The following is a 26427-nucleotide window of genomic DNA, read 5'->3' as shown; positions in this document are numbered from 1 at the left end:
TGTTGGTCATAGACCTGGACCATGAAAGATATCAAATCTTCACGTCTTTTTAGGCGTAACCATTTTACTTTGAAAAGGTAATATTTCAGGACAGATAAGTTTAAACACAGGTAATTATTCCACTTTTGTTCGAAGGCCAAATAATCTAAGATAAACTATTTTCGAACCGGTTAGTTATCAGTTGTTCGTCCCGATGCGGTTATTTGATGCATGCACTAAATAACCGGTCGGTTTACTCTGACTGATAGACCAGGCGGTTCTTCCATAGACACCTTGGGAAATTTGAAATTCGACAGTTTAGGAGGAACTACCGGTTTTGTCTGTCCGAACCGATTTCCCTTTTAAGCATCCTTAGGGATGATCTGACTAATATCGGTCAAACCGAGTGTGAGTCTGAATTGAGAAAACTTAGCTTCCTGCAGAGGTTTTGTGAAGATATCGGCTACTTGTTGATCTGTCGATACGTATTCCAGCCGCTATTGCTTCAACATGACATGTTCCCGAATGAAGTGGTGTCTTATGTCAACGTGCTTGGTTCTGGAGTGTAGAACCGGGTTGTAGGTGATTGCTATGTCACTTGTGTTATCACAGAAGATTGGAGACTCTTCGGCTATGACACTGAAGTCCTTCAGTTGTTGTTGGATCCAAAGAAGTTGTGAACAACAGCTTCCAGCTGCCAGGTATTCAGCTTCTGCAGTTGATGTGGCAACTGATGTTTGTTTCTTGCTGTGCCATGAAACAAGCCGATCACCTAGAAATTGACATGTTCCGCTTGTGCTTTTTCTATCAACCTTGCAACCTGCATAGTCTGCATCTGAATAACTCATTAGGTTAAAGGATGAGTCCATGGGATACCACAAACCGACGTTAGGTGTTCCCTTTAGGTATTTCAAGATTCGCTTTGCGGCTGTGTAGTGAGACTGTTTTGGGTTGGCCTGGAATCGTCCACACACACCGACTGCAAATAGAATATCCGGTCTACTTGCTGTCAGGTATAGAAGAGAACCGATGATGCCTCGGTAAGCGGTCAGGTCTACTGATTGACCCTCATCATCTTTGTCCAATTTGATCGATGAGCTCATTGGAGTAGCCGCTGAGGAGCATGTATCCATCCCGAATTTCTTTAACAGTTCCTTAGTGTACTTGGGTTGACTGATGAAGGTTCCTTCTTTGAGTTGCTTAACTTGAAGACCTAGGAAGAAACTTAATTCTTCCATCATACTCATTTCAAATTTGTTAGTCATCAAGGTTGAGAATTTGTCACATAGCTTAGGATCGGTTGAACCGAAGATGATATCATCTACATAGATTTGAACAAGTAGGATATGCTATTTTTTCTCAAACTTAAATAACGTTTTATCCACCGAACCGATGGTGAAGTCATGTTTTAACAAAAATGCGGTTAGTGTGTCATACTAGGCTCTAGGAGCTTGCTTTAGACCGTATAAAGATGTGTTTAACCGGTATACATGGTTAGGTAGTTCAGCATTTTTGAAACCGGGTGGTTGTTCAACATATACCTCTTCACGTAGGTCACCATTCAAAAATGCACTTTTAACATCCATTTGGAAAACCTTAAAATTTTTTAAGGCAGCAAAGGCTAGAAAAATCCTAATAGCTTCAATCCTAGCTACAGGGGCAAATGATTCTTCAAAATCAATGCCTTCTTCCTGTTTGTAACTTTGTGCCATTAATCTGGCCTTGTTCCTCGTGACCAAACCGTCTTCATTGAGTTTATTTCTAAATACCCATCTTGTTCCTATGACCGGTTGATCTTTCGGTCTAAGGACTAGGTACCAGACTTTATTACTCTTGAACTGGTTTAACTCTTCTTGCATTCCCAAGATCCAATCCGGATCTGACAATGCTTCATCTACTCTTTTCGGCTCAATCTGGAATATAAAGGCGGAATTGAAGTATTCCTCCAGAATTTGACGTCTAGTTCGAACAGGTTCTGAAGGGTCACCTATGATTAGCTCAGGAGGATGTTTAGTGTTCCTTTTGAAATTCGGTTTAGGGATGTCTACCAAGTTACCGCTTACTTGATCAAGGCTAGACATATCGGTAGGCTGAGCAAGGATGTCAGACCGACCGATTTCCTCGGTTTAGACCGAAGTGTGTCAACTTCCTGTCGTGGGACAGCTTGATCCGGCTGCGTTTCGTCATTACCCATTTGGTCATGGACAAATCGCCTGAAGACCGGAATCTCATCTTCACTATCAGAATGGATATTGTTATTTTCCAATCTGTTGTGTAGATCAAAACATGATGTAGTGTTGCTTTCAACCGATTCATCGAAAACAACTCAAAGGGTGGTGATTAATCCGATTAGAGATTAACACCGGGGTTTCAATACTACACAAACTGTCACAAACCCTTGAACCAGGTTCAAGCGTGGAAGATGTTTGTTTTAGGTTGAAGCAGCACACTCACGAGATAGGACGGGTTTGGAAGTTGCTGGGTCGGTTTTGTAGCTTAGTGATTCGGTTTAGGTAGTGTAGAGTCGGTCAAAGCGGTGTAGGTAGGTTAGAACAGCTCGGTTATAAAGTAAGTCAGGCGGAAAGTAAATAACAAGACAGGTTTTTTATGGATGTTCGGAGATAAAACTCCTACGTCACCCTTTCCTCTCGAAACCGCGAGAAGGATATTCACTAAGGAATACAAATACAATCCGATCGAGACTTATTTCCTACTCGATAACACTCGTACAATTTTAACCGAAATTGTAGAATTACACTTCAACTTAGCACTTAAACTCTCTAGAGATAGAACACACTCTTATCACTTGTAAATTAATTATCCACTGTGTCCCGCATTTACTCCTCTTCAGCTGCTCCTTTTATAGGTGAAATTTGCCAACGGTCATATTTCATTTCCTTGAATTTGATTGATTGAGCAGAGGTTCAGTGATTCAGACCTGGCGGTCAACTTTTCAGACCTGGCGATCTGTTCTTCCAATATGTAGGTCAAACCGGCTAGGTTTGTCTTTTACTCAATGTGGTATATGTCGGTTAGACAGTTGTCTGTACTTGGATGATTGCCTTTCTGATTTATCCTGAAGTGGAAAGATCTTGTAGGATGGTTTTCTGCAGCCTGCAGACTTTCCTCAGACTTGTATGGATATGGAAATGTTCAGTATGTTCCTTTGGTATCATTCTCAACAGATACCCGAAGTATCTTCTTATGCTGGTCGGTTATTTGTCTTAACCGGATGGCTTCCGGTCTGGTCGGTTATTTGTCTTAACCAGATGGCTTCCGGTTATTCCTTTGGCTTCTAAATGACCGACTGTCTGGTGTTTCCGGCCTTTAGTTTTGGCCGATCTTGCCTTCTTTGTGCGGTCATGTTTCCGGTCAGTTTAAGTGTTTGACCGGTTGAGCTCCTTAACCGGTTCATTGGTTTGACCGGTCCGGTTCTTTGTCTGTTCCTGCATAGAAAGTTTATTTGTGTTAAGTTCAATTAACCGGTCTAATTTTATCTAACAGAATATGAAATAGAAGATAAAGAAAATTTTGTACAAGAAGAAGGCAGTATAGAGAATGAGGTGAAATCTCAACCTAATCATGTTGAAGAGATAGTTGAGGATTCTCAATCAAATCAAATTGAAGTGGTTGCTGATGAAAATAGAGAGGAAGATACTCAGACTAATCAAGAGAAAGAAGAGAATTCCAAGGTTGATATAGAGGAATCCAAAGTTGGTGAGGATTTCAAAGCTGAAGTTGAAGAAAATAAAGACAATGATCTCGAATTTAAGTTGAGAACAACAAGGTGAAGAGACCAGAAATCCTGAACAATAATTATTTCTATCAAATCAGAACGAGTTCATATAAAGAAATAAATCAAAATGAGAATAGACAGTATTTATCAACCTTTTCAGTTCATCCCCTTTCATTGCAAGAGGAAAGGGAAGGGGAAGAGAAAGGACAAGGGGAAGAGGAAGACAACCTGCTGAAACATCAAGTTGGTATAAAAATAAAAATCCTATTTGGGATAATTAGGATTTCATATAGTTTGTAATATTTGTTTGTAATCTTCATTTCTTGTATGTTTGATTGATACTAATCAGGTTTTTTAGAATCGTTTGATTGTCATCTTTTAATCATAGCTAAGATTTGTCTAGCTTTAATCATTGACTCTTCCACTTTTAAAATTTTAATGGAGTGGTTTTAACTGTTTTCCCCCAAAAATTGTTTTAAATAACCAAAAAAAAATCACACCAAATACATTTAAATAATGTTTTTAAATAATAACAAAAATAAAATATGACATTTAAATGACCAAATACTTGGAGTAAAGAGCAAAAATGATATATCACTTTATACATTTATAGTCTTACTAAACACTGAACTCTACCCGAATTTTTATGTATTTTTTTTCTTATCAAGAAAACCAAGTAAATACAGTTCTAAGAAAATTTTCAAATCTAAATCTATCTTGTGGTAGAGGAGAAAGCCTAGTACAAGAGTGACACATTAAGATGAATAAAAAAGTTTTAAAGCCGTTATTAGAAATTTGTACTAACAAAGGAATTCTCCCAAACCATATGGAGAATTGTTGGAACCCCAAAAGTTCAACTAAATGGGCTATTTCCAATACTAACAAGTGACTGAATTGGCACAAAGATCTTCTTCCAATGATGCTTAAAATCTTGAAGCACACCCGCTTTACACGCCTTACAATTAAAACACAAAGTGTTTGGATCGTTGTTCCACGTTTGGCAATCCGGGTTCGTCAACGACGAATTCACCGTCGATGTCCAATTGGTAGGACTCACGTACGTAAAATTACAATAATACGACGGCTTACAACATCCCGACTGCAAAACAAAACAAAACAAAATATAATTGAGAGTAATGAATAATATAAAGTGCACATTTCATGATCTTAAATGAAATAGAAAGAAAAGAAAAACCTCAATAGGTGTCAAAGGCTTAGTATAGAACTCCATCAATGTATTGTTAGCCTTTTTACGAGTAAGCCTCTTACATGCGTTTCTACGTTTCAAACACTTCTCGATCTGATTCCATGTGTTGGAATTTTCGATCATCTTTTGAAAGGGTTTCGAGTATTTGTGAAGTTGATACTCATCGTACCTTCGATCAGGCAAATAAACACCCTTTCCATGACTCATGATAGACATGTTGTAAAAGATAAGGACAAGGAATCCTACCGTGAAGAGAATCATGAGAGTGAGACCAAATTTTGCAAATCTCTTGCAATTGTCGTAGGCAGAGCATATTAAAAACACCAGAGATAAGATGAGGATGCCGGAGTCGACTACTATGAAGGGAGTTTGAAGAATTGCGGTGCAATTGTTTTTAGCCATGACCGCAATCCCAATGATGGTTGTTGTAAAGGTGAAGATGCATATGAGAATGTAAGTTGTAATCAAACAGCAATTAGCCATTGTTGTTAGCTTAAGGAAGATGATGATCGATGCAAATAATAATAAATATAAGATGGGAAGGAGTGAACTAGATCGATCTGTTGAAGTCAAGTCATGAAACCTTTTATTTTATTTAGTGGTTGAGTGTGATTATGTGAAGATGGAGACAATGACTTTTGACCTTGCCTATTCCAAAAACCTATATTTGTTATTTGTAAAAAAGAAAAAGTAAATTATTATAGTGATTTTTTATTTAAAAGATAAAGTTAAAGTATTTTGGTGATAAAATAATAGTAAAAAAAATTAATAAAATCCTTAAAAAATCTGAGAAAACATACGCACAAAACAGTTCTACTGTTCTAATAGTAGAAGGGATCCTTTATTTCGGGATTATTCCTAAATGGTCCTACTTAAAATAAGATTTTTATTTTTATTATTTTTTCCTCTAGATAATGATCTCGTAAAAGGAATCCTTTCTAGCCAGCTAATTTCCAAGAAGCTGCCAAGAAAAAGTTTCCATTAATTTAGGCAACTTTATAAAGAGAGCCTGGCAGCTGGCCCATGAATGAAAACGAAAGGACATGAATTATTGTTAAAAACAAATTAAATGCCCCACAGGATAGGAAACACGATTTTGAGGGAGCTACTCATACAGCGAAAGTAACATCGCTGTTATACAAAAGAGACCTCGTTGTTATACGAAAAGAGTCCTTTTCGTATAACAACGAGGTCTCTTTTGTATAACAGCGATGTTACTTTCGCTGTACGAGTCGCTCCCCAAAATCGTGCTCTCAATAATTTTTTTTAAAATATATGTAAGATAATAAATAATTAGATATTTTAGTTATTTTAGAAAATTATTTGATGAAAAGTAACTTTGGAATATTTGTAAGATAAATTATTAAATTTATATTAAAATTATAAATTTAATATAATTAAAGTAAAATATATTTTTTTTAATTAAGAAAAAAAACTTGCAAGATAAAACTAGTTAGTACAGCTGTAGGAGTGGACTTGACCATAAACCTTTCCACACCAAACAAATAAATAATTCAAATCTTATTACCAATAATATAAATTACTAAAATTTGCTTTAAATAAATAACACCTCCAAAGTTGATTAGATTGATTGCTCAAAGCAACATCATATTAACATTTAAATTACTCTCATCTTCTTTTTCAACCAGCCAAAAGCACTAAGTTTTGTTAACCATAACAATGGCTGGAGAAGAGATAAACTCGTGTTTCACATGTATAAGCTGCATCATATTCCTTTTCACATTCTTAACAACCGGAGTAGGAATAATCTCCACCGGAAAATCAAGCTGTTTCCTCATCCTTGAAATTCCACTCATCGCAATTGCTCTAACAGTGATGGTTCTTTCTTTAACTGTTACAATCTGTAGCTGTATCGGTTTAAGAAAACCCAGATTTCTCGCTTGTGCTGCCTGTATATGGTGTCTCCTCATCCCTTTATCAAGCACCTACAGTATCATGTCAATTTACCAAGCCGTAATCACCATCAAAGGGAAGGGTATCGAGTTACCCGATAGAGCTTACAACGAATATCAGCTACATGCTTACTCCAAGAATTTGCGAAAGCTTGTCACGAATTCTCACAATTGGGGCAAGGTTCATAAGTGTTTGATTCGAACCAACGCATGCAAGAGACTCACACATAACAAGGCTAATGACACTTTCATGGAGTTTGCTACTAAGGAATTGTCTCCTATTGAGGTACAACTACAAGGTTTACTTACCACATGTGGACTACTTTGTTAGTTTAAATAAATGACTAATTCTTTGGTTCATTTGTTTTCCTCAGTCTGGATGTTGTAAACCGTCTTACTTTTGCAATTTTACTTATGTGACCCCGACCAATTGGAGTGTGACATTTAATGGGTCGAATAAAAACCCGGATTGCCACCTATGGAGCAATGATCCCGGGACTTTTTGTTATAATTGTCAGTCGTGTAAAGCTGGAACGCTTCAAGTTTTTAAGGCCAAGTGGAATAACATCTTCAAATTGAGTTTATGATTTGGTGGACTAATTTCTTCAAATTCTGTTTATGATTTGTTTATGATTTGGTTGTGTACCATAAAATACAATGTATGGTTGTTGCAAAATTATAAGATATTTATGGAAGAAGAAGTTGTTAGTATCTTAGTAAAAGGACTTTTGTCACACACCAGTTCTATTTTGTCTTGACAATCTTACATGGTATGCCTTTTAATTTTGCATACTCAATATTTGAAAGATAACCAGTTCTATTTTTTTTTCTTGACAAACTTACATAACATGTCTTTCAATTTTGCTTACTGAAATATTAGAAAGATTAATTAATCATTACTTAAATTTTTTATTTTAACAATACCCCTTAACTAGTAATTTATATATTAAACTAAATACATAAGATTTCAATACAAGTAAAATACAGTTGTTTTGAGAATCATCACCGAAAATAGGATCGATGTTGAATTTCACGCAAAGTGTTGTCGTAAAAATTATGTTGAGTAACATTTTGCTTGTTTAATACAATAAGTAACCAAGTGTCACAAATGGATATCACTTGAGGCTTTACGGTTGTGATATCAAAATAGTGATTTTGAAAATTATGATATACAAAGGGAAGGCTGATGCTCTTATGAATCTCGCTAATGATAATGATAAAGGCCCAGTAATTGAATTGGACCAAAGATGAGGTGGAAAGGGAGTGGTACTTTTGCACTTTTTTTTTTCTTTTTTTATTCTTTATAATAACTGAAATAAATAATTTTTTAAAAAAATAACAAACATAACTTAAAAGTTAAAACACAATCAATTCTGTATCATAATTTGTTACTGATGTGTGATTATTATTGATTTTTCTCTCAATATATTTGATACACTTTTAAAATCTCGAGTTAACTCTTAAAATTTTAAGATTTTACATAATATGATTTTAGTTAAACTCTCAAATAATTACTCTTACGATTTTAAATTTACGAGAATAAAATTTTACGATTTAATGAGTTTAATTTATAAATAATTTTAATTATATGATTTTATGCTATTTTACATTAAAATAAATAAATTTATAAATAATTTTTTTTATTAATTATTCAAATAAATAAATTAATACAATTAATTTTGTAAATATAATTTTTATTTACTTAATTTTATTTTTAATTAGTTATATATATAAAAGTTTAAAATTAATTAGGTATAAAATAAATAATTAATTATATAGGATTAATAATAATATATAACTAATATTTTTCAAATTAAACTCTTACAATCTAAATAAAGTAAACTCTAAATTTTACGAATTTATAACTTTTAGCGATTTTACGTAAACTCTCGATTTTGACTACCCTGAAATTACCATTGAAAGATATGCGAATTTGTTAAAGAACAAAGAGCTTTTGCACGGCCTTGTATAAAAAAAAGAATACTATCATGTGAGTTTTGAGAGAAATAATTGATGAGGTGAATTAAAACCTCTATTTTTCTTGTTTATTAAATAGATAGAAAGTTACCACTAACAAAAACACTTGTAGATTGCCTATTCTAACATGTGTCATTGCATAATCTAATTTAGTACTAGAATGAGATTTGAGTTTTATCATATAAGATTGTTTAGAAGAAAAATACAATTAAATGATTATTAAGTGTCTATCATCACGGAAACTAATATGTATCAAGATACTTTGTATGACAAAGATGTAGAGTAAGATTGAACACCAAGTCGTGACACACAATGTAACTAAGATAGTGTAATATATGTACATTTAACATTTGATTTTGACTATAAGCCAATATAATTGTTTAGTTGCAAATGATAATTTTCGGTGAGGAATGCCACTCTTGGATAAATGATAAACTGCTCAACTAATTTTTATTGTTTTAATTTCATATTAAACAAAATAATTAAAATATACAAGTAGATAATTTTTCATTTTTCATTTTAAATCTTTTTATATTCTTAGGCTTTTTTTTTTTAATATTTTTTACAATCCCATTTCATTTTTATATATAGATTTATTGTTTATAAATAAAACACACAATATTTTTATTAAAATATTCTCTCTGATTATTTTTTTAATATTTGTATCTTTTACATGGTATCATAGATTCTAAATAGTTTATTCTTTGATCCTAGTAGGAAGAAATCAATATTATCCCTCTATTAACTTCTTTTTTTAATTAACTTATTTACGTGAAATTGATTAAACAAGATTTCGTACTTTGGTGATCCCAAATTATTACACATATTAAAAGGGATTCGTCATTTTTACTATGTCAACGAAACCCTTCTTGCTCCGAGTCCAACTATTGCTCCCACAAAAGGAACTTTTGTCGGCATCCATGATCATTAATCATGCATTCGAATCATGGGAAGAACAGAATCAACGCATCATAAGTTGACTTCTCTCCTCTCTTCTCTCTCACCGAACCTATATACTGGCTCAAGTTGTTGTGATGCTTGTGAAATGCTATTTTGTCTTTGGACGACGCTAGAAAAAATGTTTGCAACTTAATCTAGGGCGCAGTTAGTTCAGTTACAACTTCTTATTCAAACTCAAAAGAAAGGAACAAAAATATGATCGATTATCTACAATCTGTAAAATTCATTGTCGATTCACTTGTGTATGTGAATCGGTGAGCATTGAAGATCTCATAGAACTTCTTCTAAATCAAAATGTCTTGAAATTTCTCATTCTGACGTTTCAAATAGATCAACGAATAATGTTTTAATATATATTCTTTGAACATGGTATAAATAGAAATTTAGACAACTCTCTCGTGGTTCATTTCATTATATGTCTCTACCAACAAAGTAAGACATATTTTATGGTAAAAAACATGTAGTAAGACAACTTATCCATTGGAGAATATAAGGAAAAACTTTTGGAATTCTAGAGTAATAAATGATGAGATGATGTATGAAAAGAAATAAAGGTAAATGGATATATAGAAGAAACTTAAACCCTAAAATTATTAATCAATTATGTAATCCAATGGCTACTAATCCATTTATTCATCCAATGATTATCTTTGTTTGTCTTTTCATTTTCATTGCAAGTTACATTTATCAATAAGTATTTTGTAGTTAAAATAACAATTAATAACATTTGTAAATTGCCTTATTCAATCCATTAAGATTAATTTTAACAGTTGACAAATTCTTTTTTATTTGGATTAAATTTTCACCAATAATTTACATTTGATTCGGTGTAAATTTCATTTGTTCAAATATTATTTTCATTTAATTAATAAAATTAATTTAATTCAAACAATGAACGACTACTCATTAGTGGCCACATTCTACATTATTGGAATTAAGCATTATTAATATATATATTTCTTATTTGTTAAATCATAATTGATCTATTTGACAATTAAATCTTCTCACTATTTTATTTTTATAAATAAAATGTCTAAATCTTGTGCACAATAGTGATCATACAACTAAATCTTAAACCCCAAACGGGCATGCTCTCTTTTGCAACTGAATATAAACCTTTATGTTAATATTTAACATAGAAAATACAACACCCACAAGGGTTAGTTCGATGCTACAGGTACTAGTAGTACAGGTATCCATTAAGAAAAAGATGATGTTTTACTATGTATATGTGTCACTTAATGAGTGAGATACAGGTGTGGTGTAGCATCGAATTAATCCCAAGGATGACCAAGTGGAAATAGTTGATCTAAAAGATCTAAAAAAAAAAGTGTACACGTTCTCAATTTATTCAAATGTAATCAAACCCTAGACAAATAAACTAATTAACTCTGGCTAGCTAGCTAGATTAATTACTGATCCATTTATTTCAAGAGAATGGATGAAGAAATGCTTTCGGATTGAGAATGGTCAGAAGAAGAAGTGGCATGGGCTTGTGAGGTTTTGTTTGAAGAAGAATATGATTCTTCAAAAAAAACCAAGCTTTCATCTTCTTCAACAATGTCTTGGAGAACCCGTGGAACCGGAGACTGTTCCACCTCTATAACCCCTTCAAGAATCTGAACCACTTGACCCATTGTCGGTCTATTCCCTTCCCAGTCTTGTATGCACCAGCAAGCCACCCTACAAATTCTCATCACCTCCTCAGGTTCGGTACTTTCACTATCCAATCTAGCATCCAACAGCCTCATAATATCTCCCCCTTCTACGGCCAAATTCGCAGCCCAAATCGGGAAGTACTTCATTCTCCCATCTCCAGATTGATAAGAGTTCCTTCGTCCTGATATCAACTCGAATAGCATCATCCCGTAGCTATAAACATCAGCTTTTGCCGTTATAGCTACTCCCGATATCCATTCCGGAGCAAGATACCCTCTTGTACCTCTCATCGATGTAAGCACCCGGCTGAAATCTCGACCCATGAGTTTCGCCAGGCCGAAATCTGCCACCTTGGGACAGAACCCGGAATCTAGAAGGATGTTTTCGGGTTTTATATCGCAGTGGACGATGCAGTCCCGACACTCCTCGTGTAGGTAAGCCAAGCCCCGAGCTATTCCTGTGGCAATTTGGTACCTGGTTTTCCAGTCCAAAATAGATTTTGAATCATTTTGATGGAAAAGAATGGAATCCAGAGAACCGTTTTGCATGTACTCGTAAACGAGCAACTTCTTGCTTCCTTGGGAGCAGAACCCGCGAAGACGGACAAGGTTAACATGTTGAATGTTCCCAATCGTGCTCACTTCCGTCCGGAATTGCTTCTCGCCTTGGCTGATACTATCGAGCCTCTTAACCGCGATCAACGTTGAATCAGGCAACGTCCCTTTGAAAACAGAACCAAACCCCCCACCTCCTAGTTTCTCCGAGAAGTTTTTGGTCGCCTTTTGCAAGTCCCGGTACATGAAAGCAACCAAATAACCTTCAACGTTCGACCTCTTTTTCCTCCTCAATATAACGAAGATGACCATGCCCAAAACAGCTATAGCAGCACCCGAACCTATAACGGCACCAATAGTCTTTTTAGCGCTTCCCGCGTCACTAGCAAACTCTTTAGCAGCAAGTCTGATATAAATACTCCTACCATTACCCTCGTTTTGAGCGAGTTGTTGTAGATTCCATAACTCTGCATTCCAAACCGAACATACTTCGTTGTCGTAAGCATAAGCAGAGCACGAACAGTCATTGAGGCAGGAAGAAGCACATGTCGTAATATCCTTTTGGTCGGGCAGAGACTTTGGTTTCCCGGGCAATCTCATGTTGGTGAACAGCTTGAACCTGTCTTGACTTCTATTGCCGCATTGCAAATCGATATTTCTAACACAGCCACCTGAAAAATCATTGAGATCCCAACCATCCTGTGACATGGGATGGAACCCCTCCAAGCAATTGCAAAATTGCTGTGTGATCTGATTGCAGGCTCCATTTCCTCCACATAAAGCATAAACCTCACACTGTGTTCTAGGCTGATTCCAGAATAAATTCCATCCAACACCATCCACCCAACTGACTACCCTGAATTGCCCGGTTACATCCATATATGCTCGAGAAATAGTTGTAGCATTGTACATGTTAAATATAAAGTAACTCTCGTTATCGTTGTTAACATAGCTGAAGTTGAAGAGGAAGCCGAGCCTCATCTCGGGCACCAAGCGGAAGATCTTCCCATCCCACGCGCCGCTAGTCCAGTACTGCTCGGATCCGTTGTGCTGCATAATGTATTGATTGTTGTATCCATCCAGTTCAAATGAAAATAGCCCAACGGAAGGGTCTTCCGAGTTTTTCCATGAAGTGAGGGTCCTGTGAGTTTTAGTGCGTTTGTTATATGAAATCTTTGCACCAGGCAAACATGTGTGGACAGGGTAATCAAAGCTCTGCCAAACTATGGATTTCAAAACGTCGTCGACCCTTAGCACAAAATTACCATCATCACCTAGGATCGCCCCAACAGGAGATGATGATGAAGATGAAATGTTGGTGGACCAAATAGGTGTTTGAGATTCGTTGAGAAGCACCAAATTACCGTTTAAGAAAATGAGTTGGGAGGAATACCTATTGGAGACGGGTTTATCTCTATTTGCTACCCAAACCACAGTTTGATTACCAGGGAGACTGTTGTACCATATTCCTATGTAGTTTTTGATGGAGTCGTCCTTACCTAGTTTGAAGAAACCAAGTGCGAATACTCGGCCTGATGACACGATGATTTGATCTCCAGAAAGCGTTTGATTTGCGGAGATGGTGTTAGACACAGCTCCATGGGAAAGACCATATTGATGGCTCAAGGATAGGCCGAGGATCAAGAAAACATTAAAGAGATCATGAGACAAGTTTATGTTGTTCTTTCTCATTATACCGTAACCCATGCATGCATGCATATATCTTTAGAAGGAATGAATGAATGAGATGTTTGTTTCGTCAGTCTACAATAGATTTGAATGTCTGAAATTAAACTTGGGACGATCACGATCATGTGGGTGGGTACCTATATATAATATATGTTTGTTCTTAAAAATAACAAAAAAACATTATGTCAAATTAATGATCATAACTAATCATGAGTATTCACTGTTCATCGTCACTAATGGCTTCTTTGATTAAAATAATATATGTAGCTTTTTTCTAATTAATGCTTAATTTCCTTCCTTAATTTGACCGTTTCCTAAAAGAATCCAATCTAATAATTAAAAATAAAAGACGCGATATTTAAAGTGTCACACTTTGTTTTAAATGAAATGTGAAATATACGTGTACAAATATTTATGGACGGGGGATAGACATAAAGTTAATATGTTTCACTTTCCCCTTCCTTATTTGAAATTGATATATATAATAATATATATTTACACACCACGACTCAACCTCCCACTCCTAATGTGAATGTGAATATGCTGAATAATAATAATAATATATGGATTCAAAACATGTTATTAATGTTGTTTTCTTCCAATCAAGGGAAACCAAGCAATCATATTGATTCAATTTGAGATATCCTTAATTTCCAACTGGCATGCACCGGCCTCTACCCACCGAGATTATTCTAATTCTTCTGTGTAAGAAGAAGAAACATTCATCTATCTCTCCCTCTCAATGTTTTTTCTAAATAATAATGATATATATATATATAAATAAATAATTAAAGATCATATAAACTCTAGAAAATGGGTTTTTACCGGGAACCATGGGTGTGTATTGGGAATTGTAAACTAAAGCAGTTAGATTTGTGGACCTGAAACAATGTATATCCTTATTATTATTTTTTTTTGGTAGATAATTTGATTTTATAGAAATAGAAAATTTTAACAATCTTAAAACAACCGTTGCGGATCCTTCACAATGCTTATTGTTATTTTGAAATATCTCCGCACACATTAATTTTGTATTATTTGAGTGATTTTCTTTAGAAATGTAATGTTTATGTTGTTGTGAACGACTATACATTTTATAATATTATTTAAAATAAAAATAAAAATAAGTGTTATTAACCATTACTATAGTTTTTGTGCTAAGGTGTCAGACACTCTTGATGAGTAAGTTCAAATAATCAAATGTTATCTCCCTTCTAACAAAATGAACAATTGAATATGTTTAAACTTTTTTTTATATAAATAAATTTAAAGTTCAATTGGCATGTTATAGAGGCATTTCTTTGTCTATCCATGATTCAAATAATATTTTTCATAATATTCACCTTTTCATTCCTTTTTCAAAAATACCCAAATTTTCACTCTAAACTTATGAATTAATTAATTAATTACTTTTCTTCCTCTCTAAACTCATTAATGAATTCATTAATTACTTTTCTCCATCTCTAAACTCATTAATGAATTCATTGATTACTTTTCTCCATCTCTAAATTCATTAATTATCTAATTTTATTATATAAAATATATATAATTAAAATTAATAATACTTAATTATAAAATTTAAAAAATATATAAATACTATTTATTAAAATAAAATACATTGTATAAATATTAAAATAACACACCTATTTTATTTTTACTTAACTTTATAAATATAATATATATAATTAAAATTAAACATACTAAATTAAATCATTCAAATAAATATTATAAACTAAAATAAAAATACAAAGTTAAAATAAAATACATTAGATAAAAATTACCTTCTATAGAAAATAAAATATATAATAAATATTATATATATACCGATTATTTTTGTTTATTCCTATCCACATTCGTCCACAAACTTTACTTCTATTCGGTTATTCATTTTAGTTTGAATATACAAATTTTGATTATTTTATCACACTTTTTCTTGTTCATGTCTTCATCAACAATGAGAACACCGTACATTTTTCAATTATTTACGAGTGAAAATGTCTAATATGTTTATTAAAACTAAGTTTATTGACTTGAAATTTGATATAAAAAAAATGTTAGAAAATACTATAATTGAGATTATTATTATTGATACACTTTCATTTAAGTTTATTGAAAATACTAATATATGAAAGCATGGTAGCCTTCATTTATTGTGTCAATAGAATTAATATGACTTAGGGATTCCTATCAACTATTTTGTGATGAAAAAAAGATAAACTTAAAGTTAAACAGAAAACTCTTAAAGTTTGTTTAACTAGAGATATTTGGATGTCTTTGCAAAAAGACTAATTACATGTGTTTTACTGCTCATTTATTGATAATTATTAAAAATTGCATAAAAATGTGTTAAATTTCCATCATATATCAAGTCATAAGGGTCAAGATATTGGAATAGCTGTTGAATTGTACTTTGTTGATTTATGTTTACGCAATGTGTTTAATGTTATAGCGAATAATGCAAGTTCTAATGATGTTCCAACTAAATATTTAAAAAAAAAATATGTGTTAGTTGGGAGACTTTGTGTTTTACTTGACAAATGGTTACATATTAGATATATTTTACATATCATAAATTTAATTGTGCAAGATGACTTAAAAGAAGCTAGCGATCCGTTGAAAGAGTTAGGGAAACAATTTAATATGTGAGGCAATCACCATTTAGGCTGAAAATATTTATGCAAATTTATAAAATGTGATTGCAACCAGATGAAATTATATTTATTTAATGTTGAGTGTGAGGTGGATGTATGAGAAAGTTTTTGAGAGGTTATTTTTGGAGGAAGATGGTTATAGAGATGATCTTTGTCAAGCATGATTTTGGAATTCCAATTAGTTGGGATTGTAAAATGTTAAGAGTCTATATTTTCTTCAAATTTTTTTATTTATTTACTTTAAATATTTCTGATTCAAAATATATTAATATTACAACTTACTTGGATGATATTTTTGGGATTTATTGAGTATTGAAAGAATTTTTGTCGCACGAAGAGGTAGATTTTAGACATATGCCAATATAGATGAAGAATGTTTTTGATAAATATTAGGGAAATGTAGAAAATTTTAATATGATGGTTTTATTATTTGCACATTTGATCTCAGGAACAAATTAGACTATTGTGAAATTGTTTTTTTGCAATATGTATGGTGAAGAAGAATGTAAGAAGATTATTGAAATTGTGAAGAATGTCTTGTATAAACTATTTATTTATTGTGAGAGAATTCATTTGAAAGCGTTGAGCGCCCGTTCTATAAGATGATGATTTAGATAATGAATGCATTCTTCTTAATGAAATCATGTTGCAACTAAACAGCTTTGTGACGTTCAATTGAACCATCAGTTTTTTGGATGAATTTAAAAATTTATTTGCAACCACGATATTGTGCAATGATCGCGGAACAAGAGACTACGTCTTGTTTTGAATGAGAGCATTAAACTAATTTACCATAGAAGGATGTCATTGAGTATCTTCATTGGCAATGGAAAACATGTGAGTGAAGAGGTGGAGATACCGGCAAGGTTGATATTATGAAGAGAACGAGATTTAGCATGTGTGATCATATGATGAGAGGAACATTCAAGAACATGTATAACGATGGAGAGACCATGTATAGGAGTAGGAGAATTGATTGAAGTTTAGTGGGTTGGTGAGGATGTATGATTAGAGTTTGATACTAGCGAGTAGTTTGGTGAAGATGGATTGTTGTAGTTTAATGTTGGCGAGTAGTTTGGTGAAGATGGTTTTTGAGTTTTGATGATTATGACGATGATGAATGTTCAGGTGTTGGGGAGATGGTAGATTTTGGATTTTTATGTTAAAGTTGAAAAGATTGGAGGTGATGAACTTGACAGAAAAGGAAAAGGCAAACTTTGAGAGACTGTTTGTGTTGATGGATTGGTGGAAGTGGATGTTGGTTCTATATTCTTAAATGGAAATGTTGTTCATCAAAAGTGACATAATGAGAGATATATATTCTTCCGGGAGGAAGGTGTAGACAACGGTAACCTTTGTGATTTGGACTATAGCCAAGAAAAATATATTTTAGAGTTCGAAGATCCATTTTGTGGGAGTTATTATTAGAAATTTTGTTTTGAAATAAATTACAGAAATATATATCAATTGATGTACAAATAAATGAAATAAATAAAATATGTGAAGAACAATATCACCGAATAAATGGTTGATTTGAGGCATGTGCTTAGCACATTTCCCTTAAAATAGTTTCATCGTCTCTCGTTTGTGCTGGAGCTTATCGCAGATGGTTGTCTCCCAATGTACAACAAGTCTACTAGTAATTCTACACTGGAATCACTACACATCGAACTTGATCAATGTACCTAAACTATCGCCGAGTTTCAACGAAAAATATCGAGCAAAGAACTCGAAAAACACTCACAGAACAAGAAGAGAGCTTTTGGAATTCTAGAGTGAGAAAATATAAAGGATGAAGTGAGTTTTAGATTAGAGTTGATATATCTTATATTGTTGAAAAGTTAAAACTTTAAATAAAATCATTATTTGATCAAATGATTGGCATTGTTTGCCTCTTCATTTACCTTAACGTTTTTCTCTTTATTACAGAGTAATTGTTTGTCAAAATAATTAAGACATTTACAATTAAATACTAACGTTATATGGTTTTCCAAATTTGTTAATAATAATATTAATTATCATAACAAATAATAATAATAATAATAACAAACTCATGTAAGTTACATTACAAATTAACAACATTTTGTTAATTTATCATCAAGACATTTTAGATCCATTAATTTAAATTAATTAATTCAAATTATACATTTGGATCAAATTTCACCCTTTAATTCACGTTTGAATTTCATGTGAATTTGATTTTATTTTATTACCCACATTCTAATTTCCATTCATTAATGAAATTTATAGAAGTAGTTTAAAAATTCCAAAAATCCCCATATTAATGGAAATTGAAATATTAACCCGGTGAAAGGTTCAATAGTTAAATTCTACATAGGATAGGTAGGTGTGCCCTTTGAACATTCCCTTGTGAAAAAACATATAACTTTACTATCTCATTAGTAGACTCGATGTCCTTGAACTATTTTGACTTTTGTGTAAATGATTACACACTTTCACATAGAATTTTCCCTGAAGCTCTCATGGTTGTGTCCGTTTTGGTCATGGAACACGCGTCTGCTTCTTTGAGAGGATCTAGAATTGAGCCGTGCAATTCTTTCGAAACGGCTACACTTCTCCCTCACATAAGTGATCTCTTTGCTCACAAAGAATCATTAAAAGCGTTATGCTTATCCTCGTCAAAATATGTATTGTTTCGTTATATGATTAATCCTTAACAATAACTTTTCAAGTTAGTATAATTAGATTATCCCATTGAACCTAGTTCTTGGGATCTCCAGTCTACCTATGCTGGGTTTTCCTTCATACCAACTTATAGTAGCTCATGTCTTAAAAAACATTCAAACTAACTCTTTATTCAATAATTTGGTAGTGGATCCACAATGTTATCTTTGATTTACATAGTCAAATTTGATAAATCCATTAGAGAGTATATTCTAATGACATCATGTCTAAGACGTGTACGTCTAAAGTTGTAATTAACCTTAAGCTTGTCCAATTTTAAATTACTATCAAAGTAATTAGAAATTTTCGTTGGTACATTCTTAGGTAATCTTGGAATATCTTCTTATAAGAATCATAATCATTCGTACATGCTTACCATTGACAACGTAGAGGAGCAGAATAATGTATGATTTATTAAACCTCTTGATATAACAGCAATGATCAACTTCACACCTTTGAAAATTGTTACTTTTCATGAAGCTATCGAACTTCTTGTACCATTGTCTTGTAGCCTGTTTCAAACCATACAAACTTTTTTGAAGCTTACACACAAGCTCATCTTTTCCTTTGATTTCAAATTTTTCTAGTTGTCGCATATAAATCTCTTCATCTAAATCACCATGAAGAAAAGCAGTTTTGACATCCATTTATTGAAGATGAAGGTCTTCTTTCACAACCAAACTCAAAATAGTTCTGATTATCATCAATTTAACTATTAGAGAGAAAATCTCATTGTAGTCAATACCTTCTTTCTATTGAAATCATTTCACAACCAACTTTGCCTTGTACCTCATAGTTTTATCATGTTCTTCTTTAATCCTAAAGACCCATTTGTTGTGAAGTGTTTTCTTTCCTTTGGTAGCTCAATGAGCTCCCAAGTATGATTCAATGTCAAAGAGTCCATCTCATCTTTCATCGCAGACTCTCACTTAACTGATTCATCATATTGTATTGCTTCCTCATAGCATTCAGGTTCACCTCTATCTTTCAACAAGATATAGTTCAGAGATGGAGACTACCTCTCAACTAGTTTTCGATTCCTTGATGACCTTCTCAACTGTATAACCGGTGTTTGCTGATTGACCTCTAGGGCCACGTTCTCAACAAGTTCATCTTTAACAACACATTGTTCTTCTTTGACAGTCGATATATATTCAGCTGAAAATTCTCTCAAATCGACTATATCAGTCTCTTCCAACTTGGAATCACCATTTGATGTCTTCCCAACACAATCTTTATAGAAAACCTGTTCATTGAATATAACTTTGCAACGAATGATCTTCCGATTTTGATTATCCTAGAAACGATAACCAAACTCGATATTACCATAACTAATGAAAAAACATTTATTAGACTTTGGATTAAGCTTGTTCCTATCACATTCATTAATATGAACATATGATAAACAATCAAACACTTTCAAATAAGAAAGGTTTACATCAGTGTGTACCAATTCTAGCCTTTATTTCTTAAGCTACTTCCCAATCTTTAAAAAACTCACTCGTTTATGTTTTCCAAGAATGCAGTTTTCTCATAACTAATGTTCAACAGACTTCAGTTCTGGAATTTGTCCATTCTTCAAAAGAATTTTCATCCCTTTTTCGCTCATATGGCCCAACCTGCAATGCCATAGCTCATTGTTCTTCGAGTCATCAACTACAGCAGCAACTGTTTCTCTACAAGTTTAAGTCGTGTATAACGTTCCGGTATTGTGACCTCGAGCAACAACAATTGCTCCTTTAGTCACCTTTCATGCACCATTTCCACAACTGAAATTGTCACCTTCTTTATCAAGTTGTGTAATAGAAATCATATTGTGCATTAAACCTGGAATATGTCTCACCGTATTAATCTTCCAAACATAACCATTTTCCATCTTCAATTTGATGTCCCCCATACCAACAATATATAGTGGCTCACCATCTACGAGATAAACTTTCCCACAGTTTCCAGGCACATAGTTCTCCATTAATTCTTTGTGGGCAGTGATGTGGAAAGATGCTCCCGAGTCCAAAACTCATTAATCTATCGGGCTATCAACAGGAAGAAGTAACGCATTAATAATAGTTTCTGTAACAACGTTAGCTGCATCATTTTTATCATCATTGTTTATCTTCGGTGCTTTGCATTTCCTCTTCAAATGACCATGTTTACCACAATTCCAGCACTCAATTGTCCGTCTAGACTTGGACTGACTCCTCTTGCTCCTCGACATAGATCTGCTCTTACCTCGATTGAAATTTCTATCATTACCTATGCCCATGTTTTCCATATTAATAGCAGAACCTTTGAACGTTTCACCAGAATCAATTTTACGAACCTCTTCAACAAGAATATGGTCTCTAACTTCAACAAATTTCAGTTTAGCATTTCCAACTAAATTATTAATTGTTGCCCTCATAGGTTCCCAACTATTTGGTAGATATGCTAACAAAATCAGGGCACTAACTTCATCCCCCAAATCAATCTCAACAGATAATAATTGATATACAATTGTATTGAATTCATTCAAATGAGTAGTGACAGAAGTACCATCAACCATTCTTAAGTAAAAAAGTCTTTTCATTAAGTGTACCTTGTTGTTAGTAGATGGTTTCTCATACATATAAGAAAGAGCTTTCATCAGACCCATGGTGGTCTTCTCCTTTGCTACATTGTGAGCAACCGTCTTGGCTAGCGTCAATCGTACAACTCCCAAAATCTGTTTATCAAGGAGTTTCCGAATAGCTTCATCCATCTTCTCTGATTTCTCACTCAAAGGAACATGAAACTTCTTTACATAGAGATAATCTCCAATCTGTATTCTTTAGAAGACATAATCTGTCCCATCGAATCTTCCAATCCCTTGTCTTATACTGTTCTCACTTGCCATCATTTTCAATGCTCAAATCTAGTCTAGATGCTCTAATACCAGTTGTTAGGATTTATATCTCCCAAATTCAGTCTGCTTGAAAAATCTATAAAAAACGCAAGAAAGAAGAACACAAGAAGATACGGATTTATAGTGGTTCGCTCAAATTGAGCTATGTTCACTTTAGCCGCCACCAGATTTCACTATGAAGAAGAAGAAAGAATACAGAGTTTTTGCCTCACACTTTATCTCTCTAAAATTATGTCTTATTTATGTAAACCCTTAATAATCACATATTTATAGGGTAAACATTAATGTAATAAACCTAAATAACTCTTGGTCAGGCCCAAGCCCAAAACCAAATACAAACCCAATAAACTTTAATTAACAATGTAGAGTTTATTATAAGTGTAGGCTCCATAACTCAACATGTTTCAATAGATCTAAATGTGAAACTCAGTGTTTGAACCTCTGAATCACCCGTAGATAAAGGGAAATATCAACATCGGGTAGGAAAGCTCATATATCTTACACATACATTGTCTGACATAGGATTTACAATGAGCATGGTAAGCCAATTTATGAGCAACCCATCAACCACTCACATGGAGGCGGTAATGAGAATTCTTCGCTATTGAAATACTGCACTAGGAACTGATGGTTTATTTTTCAAAAGTAACTCTAGTTGAGATATAACAGTCTTCAATGATGTTGATTGGGCATGATTCATCTCAGACAGAAGATCAACTTCATGTAGCAAGAAGACGTATGTTGTGTCTCGTAGTAGTGTTGAGGCTGAATTGCACTCATTAGCTCATAGAGTGGGTGAATGATTGTGGATTAAAAGATTATTCGAAAATCTCAAGCTAAGCTCACATGGACCCATCCGCATGTTGTATGACAATCAAGCTACATTGACAATGTCAAGAGACATAGTTCATCATAGTTCATCATGACAAAACAAAATATATTGAGATCGATCATCACTTCATCAACGAAAATACTGGAATATCATATTATATCTATACAATACATTACATCTCAAAGTCAAGTAGTTGACATCTTAACTAAACGACTACCTAGACCTATTTTCCGTGGCTTATGTCGCAATTTTGACTTGTTGAACATCTATAGTCAAGTTTTAGGGGAGTGTTGAAATGTGTATCGTTTCAATTAATAATCACATGCTCGTATGTTTGTTTTGTCTTCTCCTAAAATCATGACAGTTAATATTATTTTATTATTAATATTACTCTTATAAATATGAAGTTAATTTTTATGTAAGCATATCTAAAAAGTTCTCTTTTCTTCTAATTTTTTTAAAGATTTCCACAGAAAAAATAAATACATTTTGAGCTTAGGTTGTGGTGATATAGTAGTTTGTGGCAGTTTGTTTGGTAGTATTTATAATCTAATTCTTAAAACCAAAAGGGGTTACAGATAACATATAGTAAAAATATTTGATTTTCTCCTATTCTCAAACTCAGTAAAAATTTTCTTCTATTGTGAACAATCTTACTAAGAATAAATAAAATTATTTTTATTCATGAAGGTCCTTTAGTTAGTTTAATTGTTTGAGGTTCCAACTATAAAATTTCAATATTGCACTTCTCAAACCATATATTTCTAGGTATATTATTTTTGATATGAAAAACATTTTTTTTATTTAATTGTTTTTTTCATAAAAAAAAATTATTTTATTTTTATTATACTATCCACTTATATATATTCATGAAGAAACCGAATGACTATTCTTAACATTTTTTCAAATTTAAATCTATCATGTTGAAGAAGAAGAGAAAGCTTTAAACAAGGGGGCACTTTAAGATGAATAAAAAAGTTTTAAAGAACATTATTAGATATTGTACTAACAAAGAAATTCTCCCAAAACATATGGAGAATTGTTGGAATCCAACAAGTTTAACTAAAATGGACTATTTCCAATACTAACAAGTGACTTAATCGGTACAAAAATCATCTTCCAGTGATGCTTAAAATCTTGAAGGACACCAGCTTTACACGCTTTACAATTAAAACAGAAAGTGTTTGGATCATTGTTCCACGTTTGACAATCCGAATTCGTCAACGAATCATTCCCCGTCGATGTCCAATTTGTAGGACTCACATACGTAAAATTACAATAATATGACGGCTTACAACATCCTGACTGTAAAACAAAAAAACAAAAAAATTTGAGAGTGAAGAATAATATAAGGTGCGCAATTCATCTTATATGAAATAGAAAGAAAAGAAAAACCTCAATGGGTGTCAAAGGCTTAGTATAGAACTCCATCAATGTATTGTTAGCCTTTTTACGAGTAAGCCTCTTGCATGCGTTTCTACGTTTCAAACACTTCTCGATCTGATTCCATGTGTTGGAATTTTCGATCATCTTTTGAAAGGGTTTCGAGTATTTGCTAAGTTGATACTCGTCGTACCTTCGATCAGGCAAATAAACACCCTTTCCATGTCTCATGATAGACATGTTGTAAAAGATAAGGACAAGGAATCCGACCGTGAAGAGAATCATGAGAGTGAGACCAATTTCTGCAAATCTCTTGCAATTGTTGTAGGCAGAGCATATTAAAAACAAAACAGATAAGATGAGAATGCCGGAGTCCACTACTATGAAGGGAGTTTGAAGGATTGCAGTGCAATTGTTTTTAGCCATGACTGCAATCCCAATGATTGTCGTTGCAAAAGTGAAGATGCATATGAGGATGTTCGTTGTAATCAAACAGCAATTAGCCATTGTTGTTAGCTTAAGGAAGATGATGATCGATGCAAATAATAATAAATATAAGATGGGAAGGAGGGAACACGATCCATTGAAGTCGGAAGACCTAATTAATTAATTAGTATATATAGTTCGGTCAAGACAGTGAAGTCGTTCGGAGAGTGTACTAGGGATTAATTTTGTAGAGAGGAACCATTTAATAGTGTTATTTGATGTGGTGGGTACACAATTTTGGCAAGGAAAATAACGAAAATAAAATAATAATAAAAAATTAAATATTTTTTATAGACAATTTTGTCATGAAAAAAGGACATTAAAATGGTTTGATACACAATCTTGATTAAAAACAATTAAAAAAATTAAATATTTAGAGTTTGTTTGATAATGGGTTATCTGAGAGTTTTAATGGGTTTTATTAAAAATCTTATTTGATGAAAAAGTAGATTAGTTGAGTTTGTAAGGGAAATTGGACGAAATGACCCTGCAAATAAGGGTATTTGCCTCCCTGGTCACCAGATAATTGAAATTGATCTGGTGACCACTTAATTTTTTTTGGACGAAATTACCCTTTTCGCGTAACGCGAAGGGACTTCGCGTTTCGCGAAGTGAGACGCTGTGAAAAGTCCAGAATACCCTTACTATATAATAAAATCCGGCCATCTTTTTTTCATTTCTTTTCTTCTTCTTTTCTCTCTTCCCTTCCGCTTTTCTCCTCCTTCTCTCTAATCTCGCCGGCGACGGAGTTCAACGGCGGCACTCAATGAGCTCCACGACGAGCACAAGCATTGTAACAATTGGTAAGTTTATGTATATCAAGTTTATTGTTGTTCATTTATGCATTTTCGAATCACTGCGTTGTTTAGGGTTTCATCTGATGATACTTCACGTTTCGCGAAGTACTTCCCGTTTCGCTAAGTACTTCTCGTTTCGCTAAGTACTTCCCGTTTCGCTAAGTACTTCCCGTTTCGCTAAGTACTTCCCGTTTCGCGAAGGGTTTCCATTTCACAGTATTAATTATCCCGTTTCCCATTTTTCTTGCAGCCGAAGTTTTCGTTTTCTATAATGGAGAGTGGAAAGTTGATGCTAATGGAATATGGTTTTTTGATGCCTCTTCAATCAAAACATTGGATTTACCCCAAAGTACTCGTTATGCTGAATTAATTGATAAACTCCATGAAAGACTTCAAGTGCAGAAATCTACCTATGATTTAGTGCTGCAAGTGAAGTATGATATTCCGAATATCACAAATCCTAAACCCGTTTTTATTGAAGATGATGAGGATCTGAACATATATTTATCACGCTTGATTTTGGGTAGAACCGTGTCACCATTGTGTGTGTCTGTAGTAGAGAAGTCACAATTTACTAAAGAAAAGATACCACTACTTACCTACCCAACTCAAGAAAGTATTCTCCCACAATTGACTCAGAAAATTGTACCAGAAGCTTTACCCTCGGAGGTCTTTGTTGAAAGTAATGAAGCCGGAGATAACTCTTTGCCTCACATCCCACTTACTCAGGACTTGCATGCATCGATACCTACACCACATAGTGCGAGAAGAGCATCAACGGGTACACCTACTAGTGCAAGAAGATCATCATTGGGTACACCATGTAGTGCAAGAAGATCATCATTTGGTACACCATCGACAGACATATCACCGACAGACATATCACCGACAGACATATCACCGACAGACCCCTCATTTGCGTTGGCGTTAACTACTGAAACTGTATTGGAAGTCGGTGCCTTGTTTGAAAATAAAAAAGAACTACAACTGATGCTATATAAATATGCGATGGCTAATCATTTTGAATTCAAGGTGGAG

At 33.5% G+C, this 26427-nt stretch overlaps 4 protein-coding genes across 4 annotated transcripts; 1 reads left to right on the top strand and 3 right to left on the bottom strand.

The window, feature by feature from the left end:
• Nucleotides 1–4476: 4476 nt before the first annotated feature.
• On the bottom strand, nucleotides 4477–5526 carry LOC124936796 (tetraspanin-8-like). The gene is made up of 2 exons (XM_047477324.1): nucleotides 4911–5526; nucleotides 4477–4814 (listed from the first exon to the last, which is right to left on the bottom strand). The coding sequence occupies exons 1-2, from the start codon at nucleotides 5403–5405 to the stop codon at nucleotides 4569–4571; spliced, it is 741 nt and encodes a 246-aa protein (XP_047333280.1). The 5' UTR covers nucleotides 5406–5526; the 3' UTR covers nucleotides 4477–4568.
• Nucleotides 5527–6481: 955 nt separating this feature from the next.
• Nucleotides 6482–7571, top strand: LOC124936840 (tetraspanin-9-like). The gene is made up of 2 exons (XM_047477362.1): nucleotides 6482–7121; nucleotides 7210–7571. The coding sequence occupies exons 1-2, from the start codon at nucleotides 6603–6605 to the stop codon at nucleotides 7420–7422; spliced, it is 732 nt and encodes a 243-aa protein (XP_047333318.1). The 5' UTR covers nucleotides 6482–6602; the 3' UTR covers nucleotides 7423–7571.
• Nucleotides 7572–11196: 3625 nt separating this feature from the next.
• On the bottom strand, nucleotides 11197–13677 carry LOC124935330 (G-type lectin S-receptor-like serine/threonine-protein kinase At2g19130). The gene has a single exon (XM_047475769.1). The coding sequence runs from the start codon at nucleotides 13675–13677 to the stop codon at nucleotides 11197–11199; it is 2481 nt and encodes an 826-aa protein (XP_047331725.1).
• Nucleotides 13678–23676: 9999 nt separating this feature from the next.
• LOC124937016 (tetraspanin-8-like) lies at nucleotides 23677–24664 on the bottom strand. The gene is made up of 2 exons (XM_047477531.1): nucleotides 24119–24664; nucleotides 23677–24028 (listed from the first exon to the last, which is right to left on the bottom strand). The coding sequence occupies exons 1-2, from the start codon at nucleotides 24611–24613 to the stop codon at nucleotides 23786–23788; spliced, it is 738 nt and encodes a 245-aa protein (XP_047333487.1). The 5' UTR covers nucleotides 24614–24664; the 3' UTR covers nucleotides 23677–23785.
• Between the last annotated feature and the right edge of the window lie 1763 nt (nucleotides 24665–26427).

Source organism: Impatiens glandulifera, chromosome 4 (assembly GCF_907164915.1).
Source record: "Impatiens glandulifera chromosome 4, dImpGla2.1, whole genome shotgun sequence".
Taxonomy (NCBI): Eukaryota; Viridiplantae; Streptophyta; class Magnoliopsida; order Ericales; family Balsaminaceae; genus Impatiens; species Impatiens glandulifera.
This window is presented reverse-complemented; position numbering and strand designations above follow the sequence as displayed.

What these genes read in the sequence shown, in the direction of transcription:
- LOC124936796 (XM_047477324.1), bottom strand. Translation starts at nt 5,405, where the DNA reads ATGGCTAATTGCTGTTTGATTACAACTTACATTCTCATATGCATCTTC. An exon ending in AGCCTTTGACACCTATTGAG is followed by an intron (nt 4,815 to 4,910) that starts GTTTTTCTTTTC and finishes TTTGTTTTGCAG; the next exon opens with TCGGGATGTTGTAAGCCGTC.
- LOC124935330 (XM_047475769.1), bottom strand. Translation starts at nt 13,677, where the DNA reads ATGAGAAAGAACAACATAAACTTGTCTCATGATCTCTTTAATGTTTTC.
- LOC124937016 (XM_047477531.1), bottom strand. Translation starts at nt 24,613, where the DNA reads ATGGCTAATTGCTGTTTGATTACAACGAACATCCTCATATGCATCTTC. An exon ending in AGCCTTTGACACCCATTGAG is followed by an intron (nt 24,029 to 24,118) that starts GTTTTTCTTTTC and finishes TTTGTTTTACAG; the next exon opens with TCAGGATGTTGTAAGCCGTC.
- LOC124936840 (XM_047477362.1), top strand. Translation starts at nt 6,603, where the DNA reads ATGGCTGGAGAAGAGATAAACTCGTGTTTCACATGTATAAGCTGCATC. An exon ending in AGGAATTGTCTCCTATTGAG is followed by an intron (nt 7,122 to 7,209) that starts GTACAACTACAA and finishes TGTTTTCCTCAG; the next exon opens with TCTGGATGTTGTAAACCGTC.